The sequence below is a fragment of the Motacilla alba genome, chromosome 7, assembly GCF_015832195.1.
Source record: "Motacilla alba alba isolate MOTALB_02 chromosome 7, Motacilla_alba_V1.0_pri, whole genome shotgun sequence".
NCBI lineage: Eukaryota > Metazoa > Chordata > Aves > Passeriformes > Motacillidae > Motacilla > Motacilla alba.
This window is the reverse complement of record NC_052022.1, coordinates 33,727,412-33,744,736: the sequence shown is the minus strand read 5'-3', so window position 1 is coordinate 33,744,736 and position 17,325 is coordinate 33,727,412. Positions and strand designations below refer to the sequence as shown.

General features: G+C 41.8%; 1 protein-coding gene across 1 annotated transcript; it reads left to right on the top strand.

Moving 5' to 3' along the window:
• The first annotated feature begins 820 nt into the window (after nt 1-820).
• On the top strand, nt 821-17,163 carry ACADL (acyl-CoA dehydrogenase long chain). The gene is made up of 11 exons (XM_038143452.1): nt 821-979; nt 2,402-2,563; nt 5,035-5,172; nt 5,588-5,752; nt 6,670-6,736; nt 7,967-8,131; nt 8,768-8,869; nt 10,700-10,813; nt 12,911-13,038; nt 15,079-15,165; nt 16,492-17,163. Exons 1-11 carry the CDS (start codon nt 906-908, stop codon nt 16,583-16,585), a joined length of 1,296 nt encoding a protein of 431 aa, XP_037999380.1. The 5' UTR covers nt 821-905; the 3' UTR covers nt 16,586-17,163.
• Nucleotides 17,164-17,325: the final 162 nt, after the last annotated feature.

Sequence of the window (17,325 nt, the reverse complement as noted above, 5' to 3'; positions counted from 1 at the left end):
GTAGTGTAAAGCTTTGATGAATGGGGAGCTAGCCTTTTATGGGTTACCACCTAGCTCCTTACTTTACACAAGCTAGAATAATAAAATAAAATAAAAAAATAGCAATACCTTGCCTCAGTGTGTGAATTGGTGCTGTGCGATGGGGAACATTGAGAACAACACTTCAATGTTGGGAAATCCCCTTCAAACGAGCGTAGTAAACTACCTAATTTAGAGAGCCAACACTCAAAAAAAAAAAAAAAAAAAGAAAAAAAAAACAAAAAAGAAAAAAACCCAAATGCACACACACCAAAAAAACCACAACCAATAAAAAAAAATCAAAAAAAAACCCCAAACAAAACCCCCCACACCAAAACAAACAAGCAACCCCCCAAAAACCAAACCAAACAAACAAACCCCCAAAATAAACAAACAAACAAAAAAAACCCACACACAAAAAAAAAGGTGTGCTAAATCATTTTGGTGGGCAGGTTCTGCCAATCAACACTCCCTGACAGCAGGAGGACCGGCCCGCGAAGGAGAAATGGCGAAAAGGCCCAGTGAGGGGCAGCCCTCAGGGCTGGGGCTCAGCTTCCCGCCATGCCGCCCCAGGGCGGGGGACACCCTCTTTCCTGAGGGGAAAGAAGGAGGAGGATGGAGCCGTGGCCCAGCGGCCCGTCCCTCACGCCGGCTGCCATCACACGAGCGGCCTTCAGCACACAACCCCTTCGTCCGGCTTTGCTCCCGCTCCCCTCCGTGGCGCGTTTGCAAAGCTACATTAGGAAAGTATTAATTATACTGATGTTTCACGGTACTCCCGCCTCCTGCCCGGAAGAGATTGCCAGCCGTAGGTGGGCGGGCGCAGGGATAACTCTCGGGGCTCCGGCGGCGGTGCCGCCCTGTCCTGTCCCGCCCTGTCCCGTAAGATGGCGGCGCGGCTGCTCCGCCTGCGCGGCCTCCTGAGGGCCGCCGGCTGCCGGCCCTTCTCCGCCCAGCCCAGGTGAGCGGGACCGGCCGTGGTGGGCAGCGCTGGGGCGGAGGGCAGTGAGGGTGGCCGAGCGCCCCTGAGCTCGGGTTCCGTAAAGAGCGGGGTGAGTGTCTTTGCCCAGCTGCTCGGGGCTGGGTGTGTGCGCTGTCCATTCTGTGTACGCGCCTCAGTGGGTGTTCGCAGGCTGTGGGTGCGCATGGTCTGTGTGCGTGTAACGGGAGTGTTGCAGGCGCTGTGTGTGTGTGTGGGGGGCCGCAGGAGGCAGCTGGGGCTGGGCGAGCCCCGGCACATCCCTCGCCGTGCTGTGCCGACCTTTGCTCCACTTGCCGGGAGCAGCGGGTCCCGTGCTGGCAGCAGGTGACAGCGGGCGCGACCTTGCCCGGGCACCGCGTTCCCCCGGGCAGCAGCAGCAGAGAGGCAGGGCTGGGATCGCACCTTCCCAGACCTTCCACTTGTCTTCCCCAGTACTGAGGGAGCAGCCAGGCCCTTCCCCGTGTGACATGTAGGGTGTGAGCCGCAGTTGAACAAAAGGTCGGGCTTAAATAAAACTCAGCATCTTTAAAAATAAGGTGGAGCTTTTGAGGGAGTCGCTGTGTGTCTGGCTTTGAGGGTGCAAAGTGCTCGACAAGCAAGTTGCTGAATCCTATTTATTCCAAGTATGATTAGATGTAGTATGATTAGGCTGTGTTTCAGGGGGATTGTTGCACTGGCAGAGCCTGAGTAAATGCACGTGGTAATAAATAAAGACTTCTGTCTCTGTAGCAGAGTAAATAAGCATAGGGTCAGCTGAGTTCTGTAGGACTACACACAGGTGATGTGCAGGGGAACTGAGAGACTGACAGAATAATTTGGGAAAGGAAAAGTGAATGCCTTTTCCATATACTCCGCTCTGTACTTAAAGTTTCTGATGTTTCAGGGCAATACAATAAAAGCAAGTCAAAGAATCCAATGCACAAATATGAGAAGTGAATTTTCCTTTCAGCCTTAAAGTGGTATGTCATCCTTGATGTTCCAAACCCCTACAAAAGTGTTATAACCCCTTCTTTCTTATTTCATAATTATACTTTCCTTTTGTGGTTTCTACTACTGACATTTACCACTGTTTCAGTTCTTATTTTTTAATTGAAGTATTCTTTTGCTTTCATTAGGGCAGTTTTATTCTTTTACTTATATATGTATTATTATTGTTATTAATTTATTTGAAGTGTTAAAAACAAACCAGCCTTGCTTTACCTCCATTAATAGCCCAGTGGAGTGCAGTGTATGTTAGTATTTATCTGGGTATCCTTGTATTTATCCTGGGTATCCTTTAGACCTCATGGTGTGCCAGAGTTGGGATGTGAGCTGTGTTTAGTAACACAGGAGTTTCCTCCCTTTTAAAAGGCAGATAGGGTGCCTGTGTCCTAACAGATGCATGAATTTGTCTTTTTTCAGCCCTCTGCAGACAGAACAGCATGGCACAAAGCGTCTGGAGCCATCTTCTGCTAAAACTTTGACTGACATAGGCATTCGGAGGATCTTCTCATCAGATCATGATATCTTCAGGGAGAGTGCCAGGAAATTCTTTCAGGAAGAAGTGCTGCCTTTTCATGCAGAGTAAGATAACCTCCTAAACATTTTGGTTTGCCAAAATTCATTTTCCCCCAGAATGCTTTCTGTGGTGTTACTCCTGCTACAATAGGGTATCAGGTTATTCGTTTTCATGTACAAGCTTTCTATTTCAAATTTACCAAATGAATACAAACCTGTGAAAATCATGCACGAAGGAAAATGGTACATAATCAAAATTGAATGCATCCTTTGAGCTCCAGTGTAGGCATCCTCAGCTTAGGCCCATGAGCAGACAAATGTAGTTTGCAGAGTTGCAGCAAAGTTTCCCTGCCTCTAGGATTAACTGACACAGATGTTTTTGGGGTAGAGTTGGGGGACAGTTCAGTTCCCACACTGTTGGGAAATGGTCACTGAAAAAGGCTTTGATCATGTGTCACTGTCTCTCTTGCAGCAGATTTTGTGGCTACATGCAATTACATATAGCATGGTGAGGTGAATTATGTATTACCAAGAAACTTGCACAAAACATCTTTGAATTTCTTTATTCTTTTGTTTCTGTGGAAATATGTGCATTTTCTGTACCCAGTAGAAGTGTTGCAGTTCCACTGAACTAGAGCTGGAGCGTGGTTCAGCCCTTATTTTAGTCATATCCAATCACTTTATGGTGGTGAAACAGAAAGAAATTAACTCAGGGTATGGTTTTGAACCAAAGTGTCAAGCTGTAGTAGCGTCTGAAGCAATTTCTAGTTTACTTGAAGTGAAAACAGCAAGGGATAGTGAAGAGCTTATTCTGAAACTGCCCTGCTGGATGAGAGGATCTTTACACAGCTCAAGTGTGTATCCACAAACAGCTAAGGTGCCTCAGTTGTGTGGGTGGAAGATCATGGCTCTGGGGCAGGAATGAGCAGCAGGAGGCTTACAGCAGGGTTGGTGACAGTTGGGGTTTTTTTATCCTCAAACCACAACCTTGTAGTGGTATGCTGTTCCAGTGGTATGCTGTGTACTGCACAGTCATATTCTGTCCATAAAACCAAATGTCTTCCCTCATTTTGTGTTGGAAGGACTTCCAGGGCAGGTTTGTGGACATGTTTTGGCTGTGCTTGAGGTTGCTGAAGATGCTATTTGCCATCTTGCTGACACAACAATTTCTCAGGGAGGCTGTGTCAAGTTCAGCTTGTATTCTTGCGTCACTTCAGTGGCCTATGAACCACTCAGTTCTCACACCTTTCAAGGAAACAAGGACGCCTCAGGCACAGAGCATGAAATGTCTGGGCCGAGGTGAAGAGACAAGTGTAGCATCAGTAATGCAATTGTGGATTATTGGGAGGAGGAGAAGCTCTGGTGCTGGGTGAAATAGAGACAGGAACGTCCCTGAAAGTAGGGATCGGGGGGAAAGAGAAGATGGTAAAAAGAGATCTAAGATTTCCAGTGTAGGAGCAACAGCTCTGTGAATCAGCTTAAATACTGCAACAGCTTGCCCAGAGAAGCTGTGGCTGCCCCATCACTGAGAGTAGTCAGGGCCAGGTTGGAGAGGGCTCGGAGCAACCTGGGCTAGTGAAAGGTGTCCCTGCCCTTGGAAGGGGGTCAGAACTGGATGAGCTTTAAGGTCCCTTCCAATCCAAACCATTCTGTGATTCTATGGTTCTGTTTTATGTGTAGGATAAGATACTTGATTGACTGCAGGTAAATAGCTATGGTATAGCTCTGCTGCACACAGGTCAGAGGAATGTCTCTGATATAATCTGTTTACCATATCATTTTTTAAATTGTGGCATTAGAAAATAAAGGCATTAAAAAAAAAAAAAACAACAAAAACCTGGACCATTGATGGCCACCCCTGCTGTGTAGGCAAACCCCCATAAGGAGGCAGTAATTATCCAAGAATAGGTGATTTCTGTGGTGTTAAAGTTTGCCAGCTGTCAGCAGATAAGCCTCAACTCTCTGTTTACACAAACTTGGAAGTACCTTAAAGCAGTAATTTACCAAGATACAGGACTGACTCATAAGAAGTGTGCAGGGACAGATTTTTATACAACACTGACTAATACGGTATCATTGGTTCTGATAAAGCATTTTTCATTAGTAGAGTTGAAATCTTTGATGAAATATAATGATGTGTTATACTCATTTTTATGTGGGTAAATGTACATTTGTACATGGAATGTTAGGAGGATCAAGACCTGCCTGTAATTATCCAGATGGCTGGGGCTAAATTGCCTAAATCCCAGTCTGGTGTAAGAGTCATAACAAGTCTTAATGAAATCTTGTCAGGTTACACATTGGAAGCAGGATTTCAAACTTGTTTTTCAGTTGGTGTCCCTGCAATGCCGGTGTCATCTGTGAAGATTAGAAAGTGTGGTTAAGCCACTGCTTCTTGGCCGTGACGTAGAGCTGTCTGTTGGTGTTCCAGAACACACTGTCTGCTGGTGTTCCAATGTGAAGCAGCAGCCGTGACAGATAAACAGCAGCACGTGGGGGGTTCAGTGTGTGACCCTGGCTTTGTGTTCATTCCACAGGTGGGAGAAAGAAGGCCAAGTGAGCAGGGAGCTCTGGGAAAAAGCTGGACAGCAGGGCTTGCTGGGTGTTGCTATTGCTGAAAAGCATGGAGGCATTGGAGCAGATATTCTCTCTTCAGCCATTGTCTGGGAGGAGCAGTGAGTACTGCATGCTTCAGGAAGAATTTCAGTCATCATATTGTTTGTGACTGTATTTTTTTTTTCCATAAGTTATCGTAATTGTGGAGTATATTTGCTTACAGAAAACGATGTTATCTTTCCTGTGGAAAGGATAGTTTACATATATGTAAATCCCTCCTGTTTTAAGTATTCTGGATCATTGTTTGAGTAACACTGGCTTTGTGACTGGGGGAAGCTTTTTTAATAGCCTGGCAGGTTATGTACCCATTTGGCTGTGAAATTAACTTCTATAAATAATGGTAAAAGACTTCTGAGACTTCTGTGTAGTGGGGTTCTCTTCATAATTGTCTCTGTGTTGTAACAGTGCAATTTCAGTATTCAAGTCTTTGGTAGTACTTTTTTCTGAACTTCCCCCCCTCCCCTTTTTTTCCAGGATGTATGTTAACTGCACGGGCCCAGGGTTCAGCCTTCATTCAGACATAGTCATGCCCTACATTGCAAACTATGGCACTGAAGAACAGATTAAACACTTCATCCCTCAGATGGTTGCAGGCAAGTGCATTGGAGCTATTGCCATGACAGAACCTGGGGCTGGCAGGTAAGCCAAATACTAAAACAATGGTCTCAACATTATTTGCTGTGTGTTGATTTGTCAGTGAAAAAACATTCTGAGCCTCCTGGTTAGTTACTTTACAGACTAGACTATCCCGCATCATAGGCAAGACTCGAAAAACCTGTTACAGATTACTTTATTAAAGCTTTGTACTTTCAAGATAGTAGCTCAGAATCCATTTCTGTATTGTCTCGTTGTGGGCAAATATGCTTTGTATTTGCTTCTGCAGTTTGAGTTTATAGTTATCAACTTGCTTGCGTGTGAACGTACTTACAACATAAGAAAAAAAGTGGGAAATCACATACTGTGGTAAAGAAGGCTTGGCTTTGCTATTAGCTTTTTCTGTAGAACAGAACACCTTGTTTTTCTTTCCTCTGAATCCTTTCAGAGAAATGTCCCTCCTTGCCCAGCACATATTTGGAGTAGACACTGCTGACCTGACCAGTTTCTAAAAGAGAGAGGGACTTGTGAAGTGCAAAACCCATTGGTGTGAGGTTTCTGCAAATGGCAGATGTTGCTCATGGCTTTTCACAGAGCCTGCTGATCAGGATTGAGCCTGTGAAGAGGATTGGTTTTATCTGGCATTTGTTGTCTGAGAGGTGTACTGTGTAAGTGGATGCTGACCTGTTGATGTCAGTGCTTGCATTACACCACCTCCCACAAGCAGGGATGGGGAAATGGCACCCCATGCTCCTGCATGATTGCATAGGTTTATCATCCTTTTCCACACCCTGCTTGTGGTTTCTGTTACACTCAGCTATTTCATGGTGTCTCACTATTCTTTCACTGAGCCCATGTCTGGATGGTATAAAATCTACCCTATTTTTTACTGGGTAGAATCCAAGATCCAAATTGCAGCTTATGGAATGGTTTTTTGAAGGACCTTTTGAATTCTGTTTCAGTGACTTGCAGGGAGTACGGACATACGCAAAAAAAGATGGAAGTGACTGGATTCTTAATGGGAGTAAGGTAAGTGCACTGATGTACATACTGCTCGTGGGCTTTAGGAACTGAACACATTTAGCTGAATGCAGCAGGATGTGCACTGCTCTCAGCATCTCCTCCTAATCCTTTTACTTTTGGTTTGGGTTTTTGTGTGGGTTATGTTGTAGGTGGGTTTTTTTTCCCAGTTACCTTTTTTTTATAGGTCTTGAGATATGTCTGTTGCATGCAACTAACAAATTGATTTATGGGAGGGCTTACATAGGTTTTTTTTTTTTTTTTTTTTTTTTTTGTAGCTTTAAAATAAGCCTATTAAAAGGCTTATTTTCCCTTAAACTGTGAAGGAGAGGGGGGTAAAAATGTGTTGTGTAGTATGAGCAGTATGGTTCTTAGTACTGATGTTTAACAATAAAATATATATACTACTGCTGTGAAATCTTCTGTGGCCTGAGTGAAAACTTGATTTGCCACAATGCAGTCTTTATTCAGGAGCTTGCTGTCTTGTTGGAAAGAAACCAAAACAGCTCCATCAGATGCTTTCACTGTGTTGTCAAGTTTTTTCATTACCATAATGAAAAATAAGAAGGCAGAAATAGTGTTGAAGTGGGAGTGTAGGTTCAACAGAACATTTTTTTTTTGAAAGCTCTAAAATGTCTTAATCTTATTTTGTACTGCTGCTGATAACAGTACTGATAGAGACCTCTGGTCTTAGCAGAATTTCAGTGCTGAGAATGTGTGCAAGCAGATATATATGCATAGGTGCTACAAAGGTGCCCATGCCACTCATTTGAAGCCACACAGGACAGAAAGCTTTCTTTTGCTGGACTTTAGATGGATCCATTTGACAGGCTCATGAGTTGTTCTGCAGGGCAGTAGTAAACAGTTGTGGCAAGAAGCTGTTGATAGTTTTGAGTGTTATGCCTAAATAATGTAACTTGTAGACAAGAGAACCTCTGTGTTTATTTAATATCTACATTTGATACTGTATTCCTTCTTTATCTTGGGACAGACAGAAGAAACAGATCTGTGCATTCTTTAACTTCACACTTGCGCCCCACACAATACTTCTCAAATTAACGTCTGTCTCGTTCCTAAACACTTAATATCAAAAGCTTGAAATTCTTCTGGACACTTGAACCTTGCCTTTCAGTTCACCTCTGAAAGTGTCAATGTAATTTTACTTTCTGCTACTTGGTGATCTCTTCTAACCTCTATCCACCTTGCTTTATTCTAAATTCCTTTTTTTTTTTTTTACAGGTGTTCATCACAAATGGTTGGATGAGCGACGTGGTGATCGTGGTTGCGGTTACAGACCGGGAGGCCCGATCCCCTGCTCATGGGATCAGCCTTTTTCTGGTGGAAAATGGAACCAAAGGTTTCATCAAAGGACGCAAGCTTAACAAAATTGGCCTGAAAGCTCAAGTGAGTTCACACAACCTCTGATGCAAAAGATTTGGAGAAAGTCTAAACCCACTTAGTGCCTGGCAACTGCTATATAAATATAAGATGGAGCTATGGTTCTGTTCTAGTTGTTAGACTTCAGAGCACAAACGTGCAATGTAATAGATCCTGATTTTGCCTGTGGAAGTCTGAAGGTTGTGATGTGCAAAGAGAGGCTGAGGAAGCTGGATGTGTTTACTTGGAAGAAGCCTGAAAGAACGGGAATTTACTGATGTGTTTAGCTATAGAGATGGTGGGGCCTGATCCTTCTTTGAGGAGGAGAGTGCTAAAGGAGACAAGTTACAAGTTAAGGAAAATTCTTAGTAGGTATCAGGAGAAAAGGTCCACCAGGAAAGTGGCTGGATACTTGCACAGGGGCTGAGAGAGGCCCTAGAGCCTTCATCTTTTGAGCTTTGGAAAGCTTAACTAGACAAGGCCCTCAGCTGATTGTTTTTCTGGAGCTGCTCTGAATAGGATGTAAGCTAGATGACTTCTGGAGGATCCTTCCAGGCTAAATCTGGGATATCAAGTTGAGGTGCAAGAAAACAGTAGGAAAAAATTAGTTTAATGGGGTGAGAATGTCAAAACTCTCAACTGTTGCCTTTCAAACCCTCCTAGGACACAGCAGAGCTGTTTTTTGAAGATGTGCGGTTGCCAGCCAGTGCCTTGCTTGGAAAAGAGAACAAAGGCTTCTACTATCTGATGGCTGAGCTGCCTCAGGTAAAGGGAATGTGAGTGTTTGCTGTCTGCAGGAAGAATACAGAGACAGATTTTGTCATTAGTTGTGAAGTTCGTGTATTGTGGTGAGCCACCTGGGTTGCTGAAGCGGGATGCCTTTGTAAAACCCCAAAACATTTCTATGGGTTAAGTTCACAGGAGAAAAAGCAGCCAGATATTCTCAAGAGGACAAAATTGTACAAGTTTACTGGCAAAATGTAGAAAATAAAGGAACTTTGACAAAGGATGTAGTGCAACATCTAATTAACATAAAACACTTGGCTTAGCATTAACTTAGTCTGTTTAACTTGGCAACCTTTAAACCTGTCCAATGTTACGTTACCCAAAATGTTCCATGAAAAGAGAAGTAGAAGAAGAAAGGGAGAAAGAAAGAAAGAAAAAATACAGAAAAACACACATGTAACTACCAACTCCTGAGTTCCAGTGATGATGATGAGGTAGAGACTCCAAGAGGCTGATAGGGTCAAGACAAGCTCCCCTTGTGAGCCTTTTGAACCCCAGAGCCACCCTGGCCCTCCCAGATGGGGCTATGGTCGCTCAGCCACTCAGGAGCTGGCTTAGGCAACACTGGGGCACTGTCTCCAATGTGCCACAACTGCCAGACACTGCAGGGCTGGGCTGCTCTGGGGCTGTGGTGGGCAGAGCAGAGCCCATCCTGCCCCCCTACCCCCACACACGCATCCCAAAATGTCTGAAGACATCAATCTTTTCCAGTCTCTGACAGTCCTGCTTGCAATGTTTTGTTGACACTGCTGATTTTTAACTGAAGCACACAGTGCTAGGTGTGGAATTCTTTGGGCATTGCTAAAAGTGTTGATATCCCACCAGCTCCAAGACAGATCTCTTAATCAGCAACCCAGCTATTGGAAAAACCTGAGAGTAGTGTGTTAAAAAGAACATACCACAGATTTCTTGTGTACTTCTAGTATGGAAGCACTTTGTTTAGTAATTTAGGTATAGCTTGGACATCTCTGATTCATTTGGCATTCTCTTTCAAGAAACAAGCACTGCTGTTCTAACTCTTCTGCAAGCAGAAGCATATTAAAGTTACATGGAATTCTGCTCATACAACAAAGTAGAGAAATTGTTTAGCTGCCAAAATACCTTGCTACTTTACAAGTCAGTTTATTAAATTTTGGTATTATTTTGGAGGACAAGGAGGCAATGTTGTTTTCCAGAATGTGTCTGTGCTGTGTCAAAGCTGTGACATATTTACCTCATTTGGTAGGGCTCACATTTTTTAATATTATACTGTGAGTAAATACAAAATCTGATCAAAGGAAATCTTATAATGCTTTCAGTAGATGTCTCCATGAACAGGTTCAATGCATCAGACTATTTCAGTGTTGCCAGAAAAAAATTGTTCTGCATGTAGTTTTTGTTTTTCACTGTGCAGTGAAGGAGGAAAAACAAGAATTTTTTGGTAGGATTTTTTTCCCCCTAGCATTGTCCTATTGAAATTGTTAAATACAGTTGTTGTTGTTTTAGCTGAGCAGTGGAAGCCAATAATTGAAACAGAATCTGATGTGAATTTTTCAGTCAGTACGATTCCTGTGGTCGATCTGTAGCTATTTTTTGAGTCACTGTGATGGAACATTACGCCAGTAAAGGCTGAAAAGTGAGCTTTAGACAGCAAGGCATTTGTCCAACTCATTAATTTCAGTAATGCAGTATGTCTGGTTTGATATTTTATGTGGCTTCTGCTCCCACTCCCCTAATGAAGAGCACTGAACATCTGTGTCCTAATTGTGCATCTGATGTGGAGAAATGCAGGACTAACTCAACTGCATTCTGTAATTTGTGTTTCAAAAGGAAAGACTGCTGATTGCTGATATGGCTCTTGCTAGCTGTGAATTCATGTTTGAAGAAACAAGGAATTACGTGAGGCAAAGAAAAGCTTTTGGGAAGACAATTGCACATTTGCAGGTGAGTTAGAAGTGAGCTGCTCGTGTACAGATTCTAGTGTGTGCTTGCTGTACAGCTGTGTATGTGAAGTAGGGACCAAATGAAAATTACTGGGCTGTTTTGAAAGGGTCATTTTCAAAGCTTTCATTGTCCCTGTTTTTCATTTTTGAAATGCAAGGAGAATAATTTTAAAGAAGCACCAGAAAAGCCTTAATGTATATATTTTATGACGTGGGTAGGTAACCTCCCAGCAGTGCTGTTTCTTAGAAGGAAAAAGGTAGGCAGGAGGTATCCTGGCTCCTTGCTGCAGCTGGAGAACGATTCCCTTGTTGATCTGAGGCTTGCATTTTACTGCCAGAGGTCCTCATCACAGGGTGCATCACACCTGCCTCTATTTGTGCCTGCAATCCTGGGGGCTGCCTGTGCAGGTACTGTGTTCCTCTGCACACAGAGCATTGCAGAAAAATTCTTTTGGATGCTCCTGGAGGAGGGGGACTCCCAGCAGTGACCTTGCTGCCCGAGTACTGTGGAGGTGCTTCATAAATGTTGTGATGAGATTCCTCAGCCAGCAGCAGTCTGGGTGTTTGTGTAAGTGCATGTGTAAGTGTTGGGTCATGCTCTGTGGGCAGAGCTCACTCCTGATGGGAGTAGGCAATTGAGTTTTGAGATGTTTGTGCCTACACTCTTTAGCTGCAGTCATAAAATAGATGTTGCTTTCCACAGGATTGCTATACTACAGTTTTCCTGACAGCAACATTAGCTGTTAGGGCTGAAGGAGGCCATGCTCCTGCATGTTTGGTTTATAGGACAGAACTGACTCCGATGGGCTCAAGATGTTGGCTTCCTCTTTTTTTGATAGACTTTTGAAATAATTAACAAAAAACCCTTTCTGCGTCTTGAGACTTTGTTTGTCAAACTCAAATCTTTAGTTGTGAAGAGCACCAGAGCTGAAGCTTTTAGAGGCTAGAATGCTAGATATCTTCAGGGGATTATGACCTTCATAGTTTTTAAAGTTAACCTTCAGGAATCCATAATTCCAGAGATGGAATTTTCACTGTGTGACTGAAACACAAAATAAAATAACTATATTTGAACTTGTTTAAATGTAGGTAGGAGATGCTTCCTATTTTTAGTAGTTCACTGTGCAGAGATCTCCAAACTGATCTCCCTTTTAAGGCTAGGCCACCAGCAGGTGGACAATAACTTTCATAAAGTATATTATTTTTGCCAAAATAATGAATTTCTGCATATCTCTTCAGTTTCATTTTTTTTGTTGCTGATGACTTGAGTGTGCATGTTATAAATAATCCTTTCCAATTAGAGCTCTGCCTTGGGCTAAATCATTTAGTCATGCCACATTGCAGCATTTGAAATGAATTCTTTCCTTGTAATAGTACACTGGTCCAGTGTCTTTATTGTCAAGGAAAGCAAGATTTTTTTTTTTTTTTAAAGATATATTTCTAGAACTGAAATAAGAAAGAACTTTTATTAGTGGGTGATGTTTTTATCCCCTCCCTACCAGAGTTACAAGAAGATGGTTGAATGCCTGCCTGGTCTGGTTTTGCATAACCTTATGATGGATTTTACCTCTTCTATCTAAACCTCTTTTCCAGTGGGACAGCACTCAGTGCTGAAAAACTTTCTGATATTCTAAAATTCCTTTTAGTTTTTGCTTCAGTCTCTTTGCATGTCACTTGAGCTCTGAAGGATACATAGAAAAAGCATTCAGTAGATGGTGAAATGTTAGTAATTGGGAAAGTTCGTGGCTCTACAGAGTGAAAGGACATTCCATCACCAGAGGGAGTCGAGAGTGACAGAGCACTCTGGGCCTTCTGCCACATGCTCTCTAGGAATTTGTTTTCCCTTTCTCTTGTGCTTTTTCTCTTAAATTTGTGTTTTGAGTTGACCTTGAGAAGTCAAGAGCAGTAACTTTGTCTAATGGGACTGGTGAATACATAATTGTCTGGAAAGTGTGGTGTCTTGTGATGTGCAGAGCCAAAGTTTGAGGTAGTGATTTCTAACAGCAATCCTTTTGGAAAATGCTGCTGTTTTCTACCTAAAATATTAAACTGCGCTGTTCTTCTTTCCTCTCCCCTCTCTATCCGCTTCCAAAACAAGACAGTACAGCACAAGTTGGCCGAAATAAAAACTCAGATTTGTGTGGGCCGAGCTTTTATGGACAACTGTTTGCAGCTGCATGCAGACAAACGCCTGGACTCTGCCACAGCCTCCATGGCAAAGTACTGGTATGTGCTCACAGTCATTGGGAGTGTCACTTGAATGCTCTTACCTCTAATGGGGTGGGCCACAAAAATCAGAGTTACACCGAGAACCAGGGTTGCTTAACTAAATCAATCTCAAAATAAAGGCATACTTTTAAAAGTACATTTATTTCAAAATAAAGGCATGCTTATAAAAGCCTATTTTAAAATAGGCTTCCATTAATAACAAGATCATGCCTCTGCTTTAGCTTTAAGTGAAAGCAAGTGCTCCACTGGTATTTAGACAAAAATTTGCATTTTATTAGTAGCAGTTTGTTGTTGGGTGGTTTTTTTCATTTTCTTTGTTGTTTTTTTTAATGGGATATATGGCTTTTTGTTTTTTAAAGCAAAATTTTGAGTATTTGGAGCCAAATTTAAATATATTTGAAGCTCTGTGATACTGTTTAGGTAATGTTATTTAAGGATGGCTGTTTGGTCTAGCCAGTTTTCAAAGCTATCTGGTTTTGGGAAGAAATAGTTTGCTACAGCTGTTGCTGTAACTGAGACTGAACAGTGCTTTCCTATATTGTCCAGGACTACTTCTCCCACACCCCATACTTGGTGGTGTCATATGTTAACTTAGTTTTCTACCAGAGCAAAACAACTGGAAACATCTAAGGTAGTGGTAGATGAATGTGTATAGTTATAGCTCGTTGCAAAGATGGGAGGAAGAAAACCACATGAGACACAAGCAAAGAAATTTATGGAAGATACACATACTTACAGTTTTTAGGCTTTTCAAAATAACTATAGAGGAAATGAGCAGAAATATTTAAAATGGAAGGAAAGGTTTTGAGTGCTATTCCTGGCAGTGATCACCTAGAAGTACCAGGTACCAGGAAGCAGAGGCATTCCATTTTGAGGAGGAGGAAGCAACTAATGCCAGCTGAGATATGCAGACTCACTTCCTCAACAAATTTCCCTAAGTAAGGCTTTTGAAAATCCCTCATTTTCACAGCTGTTTACCAGCATGATTTGTTGTGGGTTTCCTCTTTCCCCAGTGGTGTCCCTGTAACCCTTCCATAAGACTCACTTAAATGGTCTAGAAAAGGCTTGAACGTAGGATTGCTTTATTCCCTCATGTATTGGAACATTCTCTCCAGTTTTGAATTTTCCCTCAAATTTTTTGTATAGTCAATGACTTGAGTTAGAGCTTTGAAGGAGTTTAAAACCTGGTTTGTGCATCTTTTTTTTTCATATCTGGAAAAGGTCTGTAGGGTTGTTTTGGTTTGGTTTTTCTTGTGGTGACGGGTTGTGGTACATGCCTAAAATTCTGAATTTGAGAATATATTTAGGAAAGACAGTTGCAGTAACTCACAGCTGCAGAATTACATTTGGTACCATAAACTGTAAGGATTTAAATGAATGAGGGGATAGTTTGGGGAAAAGACCATTATTCCAGGAGAAGCAATTAGCTTTTCATTTTCATTTCTTCTGTTGCCACTGAAAGCTGTATGCTTAGAAAGTGGTTTTTTTTTCATGTCTTTTAACTACAGTTTGAGTGAGCTTCCAGTGCTGGAAAAAAAAAAAAATTTTTTGCTATTAAATCCATATTTTGTAGTCAACAAATGCTGTTGGAGAATTGCAGTATGTTCAGAATTGAAGGCTGTTGCAGAAAAAGCTATTGGGAAAGTTTATTGCAGAAAATAAATTACGCCCAGGTGATGGTTATGCTCAAAGAGTATCCTGGTGTGTTGCTAATGGCAGTGGTGGGGGAAGAAGCCTGGTTTATTGTTAATTTCTGACAAAGCTGAGTGATTTGGCAAGAAAAAAGACTGTATCAACTTGCTTCACAAAAGGATTCTCCTGGCCTGTGAGAAAGGTAAACAAGCCTGTCTGTTTTGAAACCTTTCCTTCTCCAAAAGCTCTCCCATAAAGGGACTAAACCTTTAATGCATTCAATTGAACAGTACTCATTTCTTACCGATAATATTTTGGTTTTGTCTTGTTAACACACCTTTATCTTTCGTAATGTTTTGCAACATGATGTCCTTGTAAAAGCAAATTTCCTTTTGGCTGTTTAAGGTGTTCTGATCTCCAGAACAGCATCGCTACCCAGTGTGTACAAATGCACGGAGGATGGGGGTACATGTGGGAGTATCCAATTGCAAAGTAAGTGGAACATTTCAGATTTGTGTGATGAAAGATTACCAGCAAAGTCAAATGAGGCAGTTCCTTTGCACCTCTGTGCTAGTTGGTTAGTGTTAGTAGTGATTTACTGTTCATTTTCTCATCATGTTTAATTGAAAGGGAATCCACCATACAGATGTCTGCAGGAAAGCTTTGTTATGATTCCCCAAATAACTCAAAATCGTTTCAGCAATCATTGTCTGGGGTTTTTTTTTCACAAAAGAAAAATTTGTTGTTTTTTTTTTAATTGAAAAAACAGAAGCAAAACTATAAAAAGTAGAAATGAGGGGAGGTAGTTTTATGTTTTATCTGAAATTAAATGCAAATGGGTGAAGAAAACATGTTTTTTCTACCACTGAGTATCAAGTAATTAAGAGCATAACTGGCTACATTCAGCTTTTTTACACCTTTGAAAATTAAAAAGTTAAGAGATTTAAATGTAGACAAATTTGTCATTCCCATTCTTTTCTGACTTCGTGAATTTAGAGACATTTATGGAGCTTTTGTATATATCCTCATGTATTATCTGTGAAGTTTTTGTACAGGCCATGTGACACACGAAGTAGAGATTTTGTGCTGTTTTCATTAAATATATCAAAGAGGTGGTAATCTGACTGTAGAAGTAGCAAACACAGGACTGCTGTGCAGTTGTCATAAGTAAACTATTTTTTTTAACTTTGGAAGTTCAGATTTTTTTTAAACTTTAAAATACACCGAGTATGAAACGTTGCTTTAAAAATCACTTGTTCCTCCGTGTTTCCATGGAGTGTAATTTGTGAGTGATCTGCACTCCTCAGTAAAGGAAGGCCAGTTTGGGGTGTCCTTGAGCCCCTGCTTGTCTGTGGGTAGTTCCCCACACAGGGTTTTATTATCCCTGAGGTCCAGTAAGAAGTAGATTTCCAGAGAATGCCACATTGCTCCTGTGTGAGGAAGCAGAATGGAGATGGAGAAGCTCTGTCATCATCCTGTGTGCTGTCACCAGGAACAAGAACTGGGAGGGGAGTAGTAGCAGGAGTCTGGGTTTATAGGGCTTTATTTATTTTTTTTTGTTTAATTAGAGGCAATAGTGGAGACTTTACACTATAAACAAACAGGGAAGAGTTGCTGACCCAGTTCCTCTGGAAAGTTGTAATATTCTGGGTAGTTGAAGCCTCTTAGAAAATCAGAGCTGCTTTATCAATGGGAAGAGTATACTTTGAAAAGAGGGATCTCTCAAGATAAAATGCTCTTTTTTAATTATTATTATTATATGGTCATTCTGAGGTGGTGTTTGTCATATTTCCTTGTTTTGTTTTTTTCCTCCCTCAGAGCTTTTGTGGATGCCCGTGTTCAGCCAATCTATGGTGGTACCAATGAAATAATGAAAGAACTTATTGCTAGAGACATTGTCAGTGACAAGTAGGGCAGATGCTTACTAATTTGCAGAGTCTTGCAGAATCCTTTTCTATATTAATATATGGCATAAAATCAGACATCAGAATGTAAGTAAAATAAATATGCTGTACAGTGTTCTTTAAAGGAAGTGACACTTAAAGCACATGTTAGTAATAACAGTGTGCTCACACGCAGGATATGTAATATTTAATGAACTTAAAATTTAAATGTCTTTGTACAACACAGAGTAGTTCTCTGGGTGTCAGGAGATGCAGTAGTGAAAAGCGATTTTATCTCTGGAACATTGGGTAGCCTGGTCTTTCAGACTTGAACCCATTGTGTTGAATCCCAGCCTTGCTTCTCAGAATCAAATCTCGAGAGAAACCATATTCATAACAAATAAAATTAAATATTAATGTAACTTGGAATTTGTATTTCCCCTTGAGAAGCAGAACTCGACGCTCTTGCTGTTGTTGCCATACACCTGCTCGCTGTTCGGCAGCCACCTGCCGTGCAGCTGACCTCTATGTTTACATCTAACCCGGAATGCCTTATTTTAATTACTTTGGTCAAATAAACATAATAAAGCATTTCTATGCAATCTCACGCTTGTCTGCGGTTACTTCAAAGCCCGCGGGGAAGCGGGGCTTCTCCCTCCGTGCCCGTGTTCACCTCAGGGCGCTGAGGGGGCGTTCGGAGGGAGGCAGTGTGATGCGGGTGAACTTGAGGGCTGTTTATTTGGGATAGTAACTCGGGCTGTGTGCGTTT

Coding starts and splice junctions, on each gene's coding strand:
- ACADL (XM_038143452.1), top strand. CDS start 906: ATGGCGGCGCGGCTGCTCCGCCTGCGCGGCCTCCTGAGGGCCGCCGGC. Junction 2,564..5,034: donor GTGCTGCCTTTTCATGCAGA/GTAAGATAACCT, acceptor TTCATTCCACAG/GTGGGAGAAAGAAGGCCAAG. Junction 8,132..8,767: donor AAATTGGCCTGAAAGCTCAA/GTGAGTTCACAC, acceptor AAACCCTCCTAG/GACACAGCAGAGCTGTTTTT.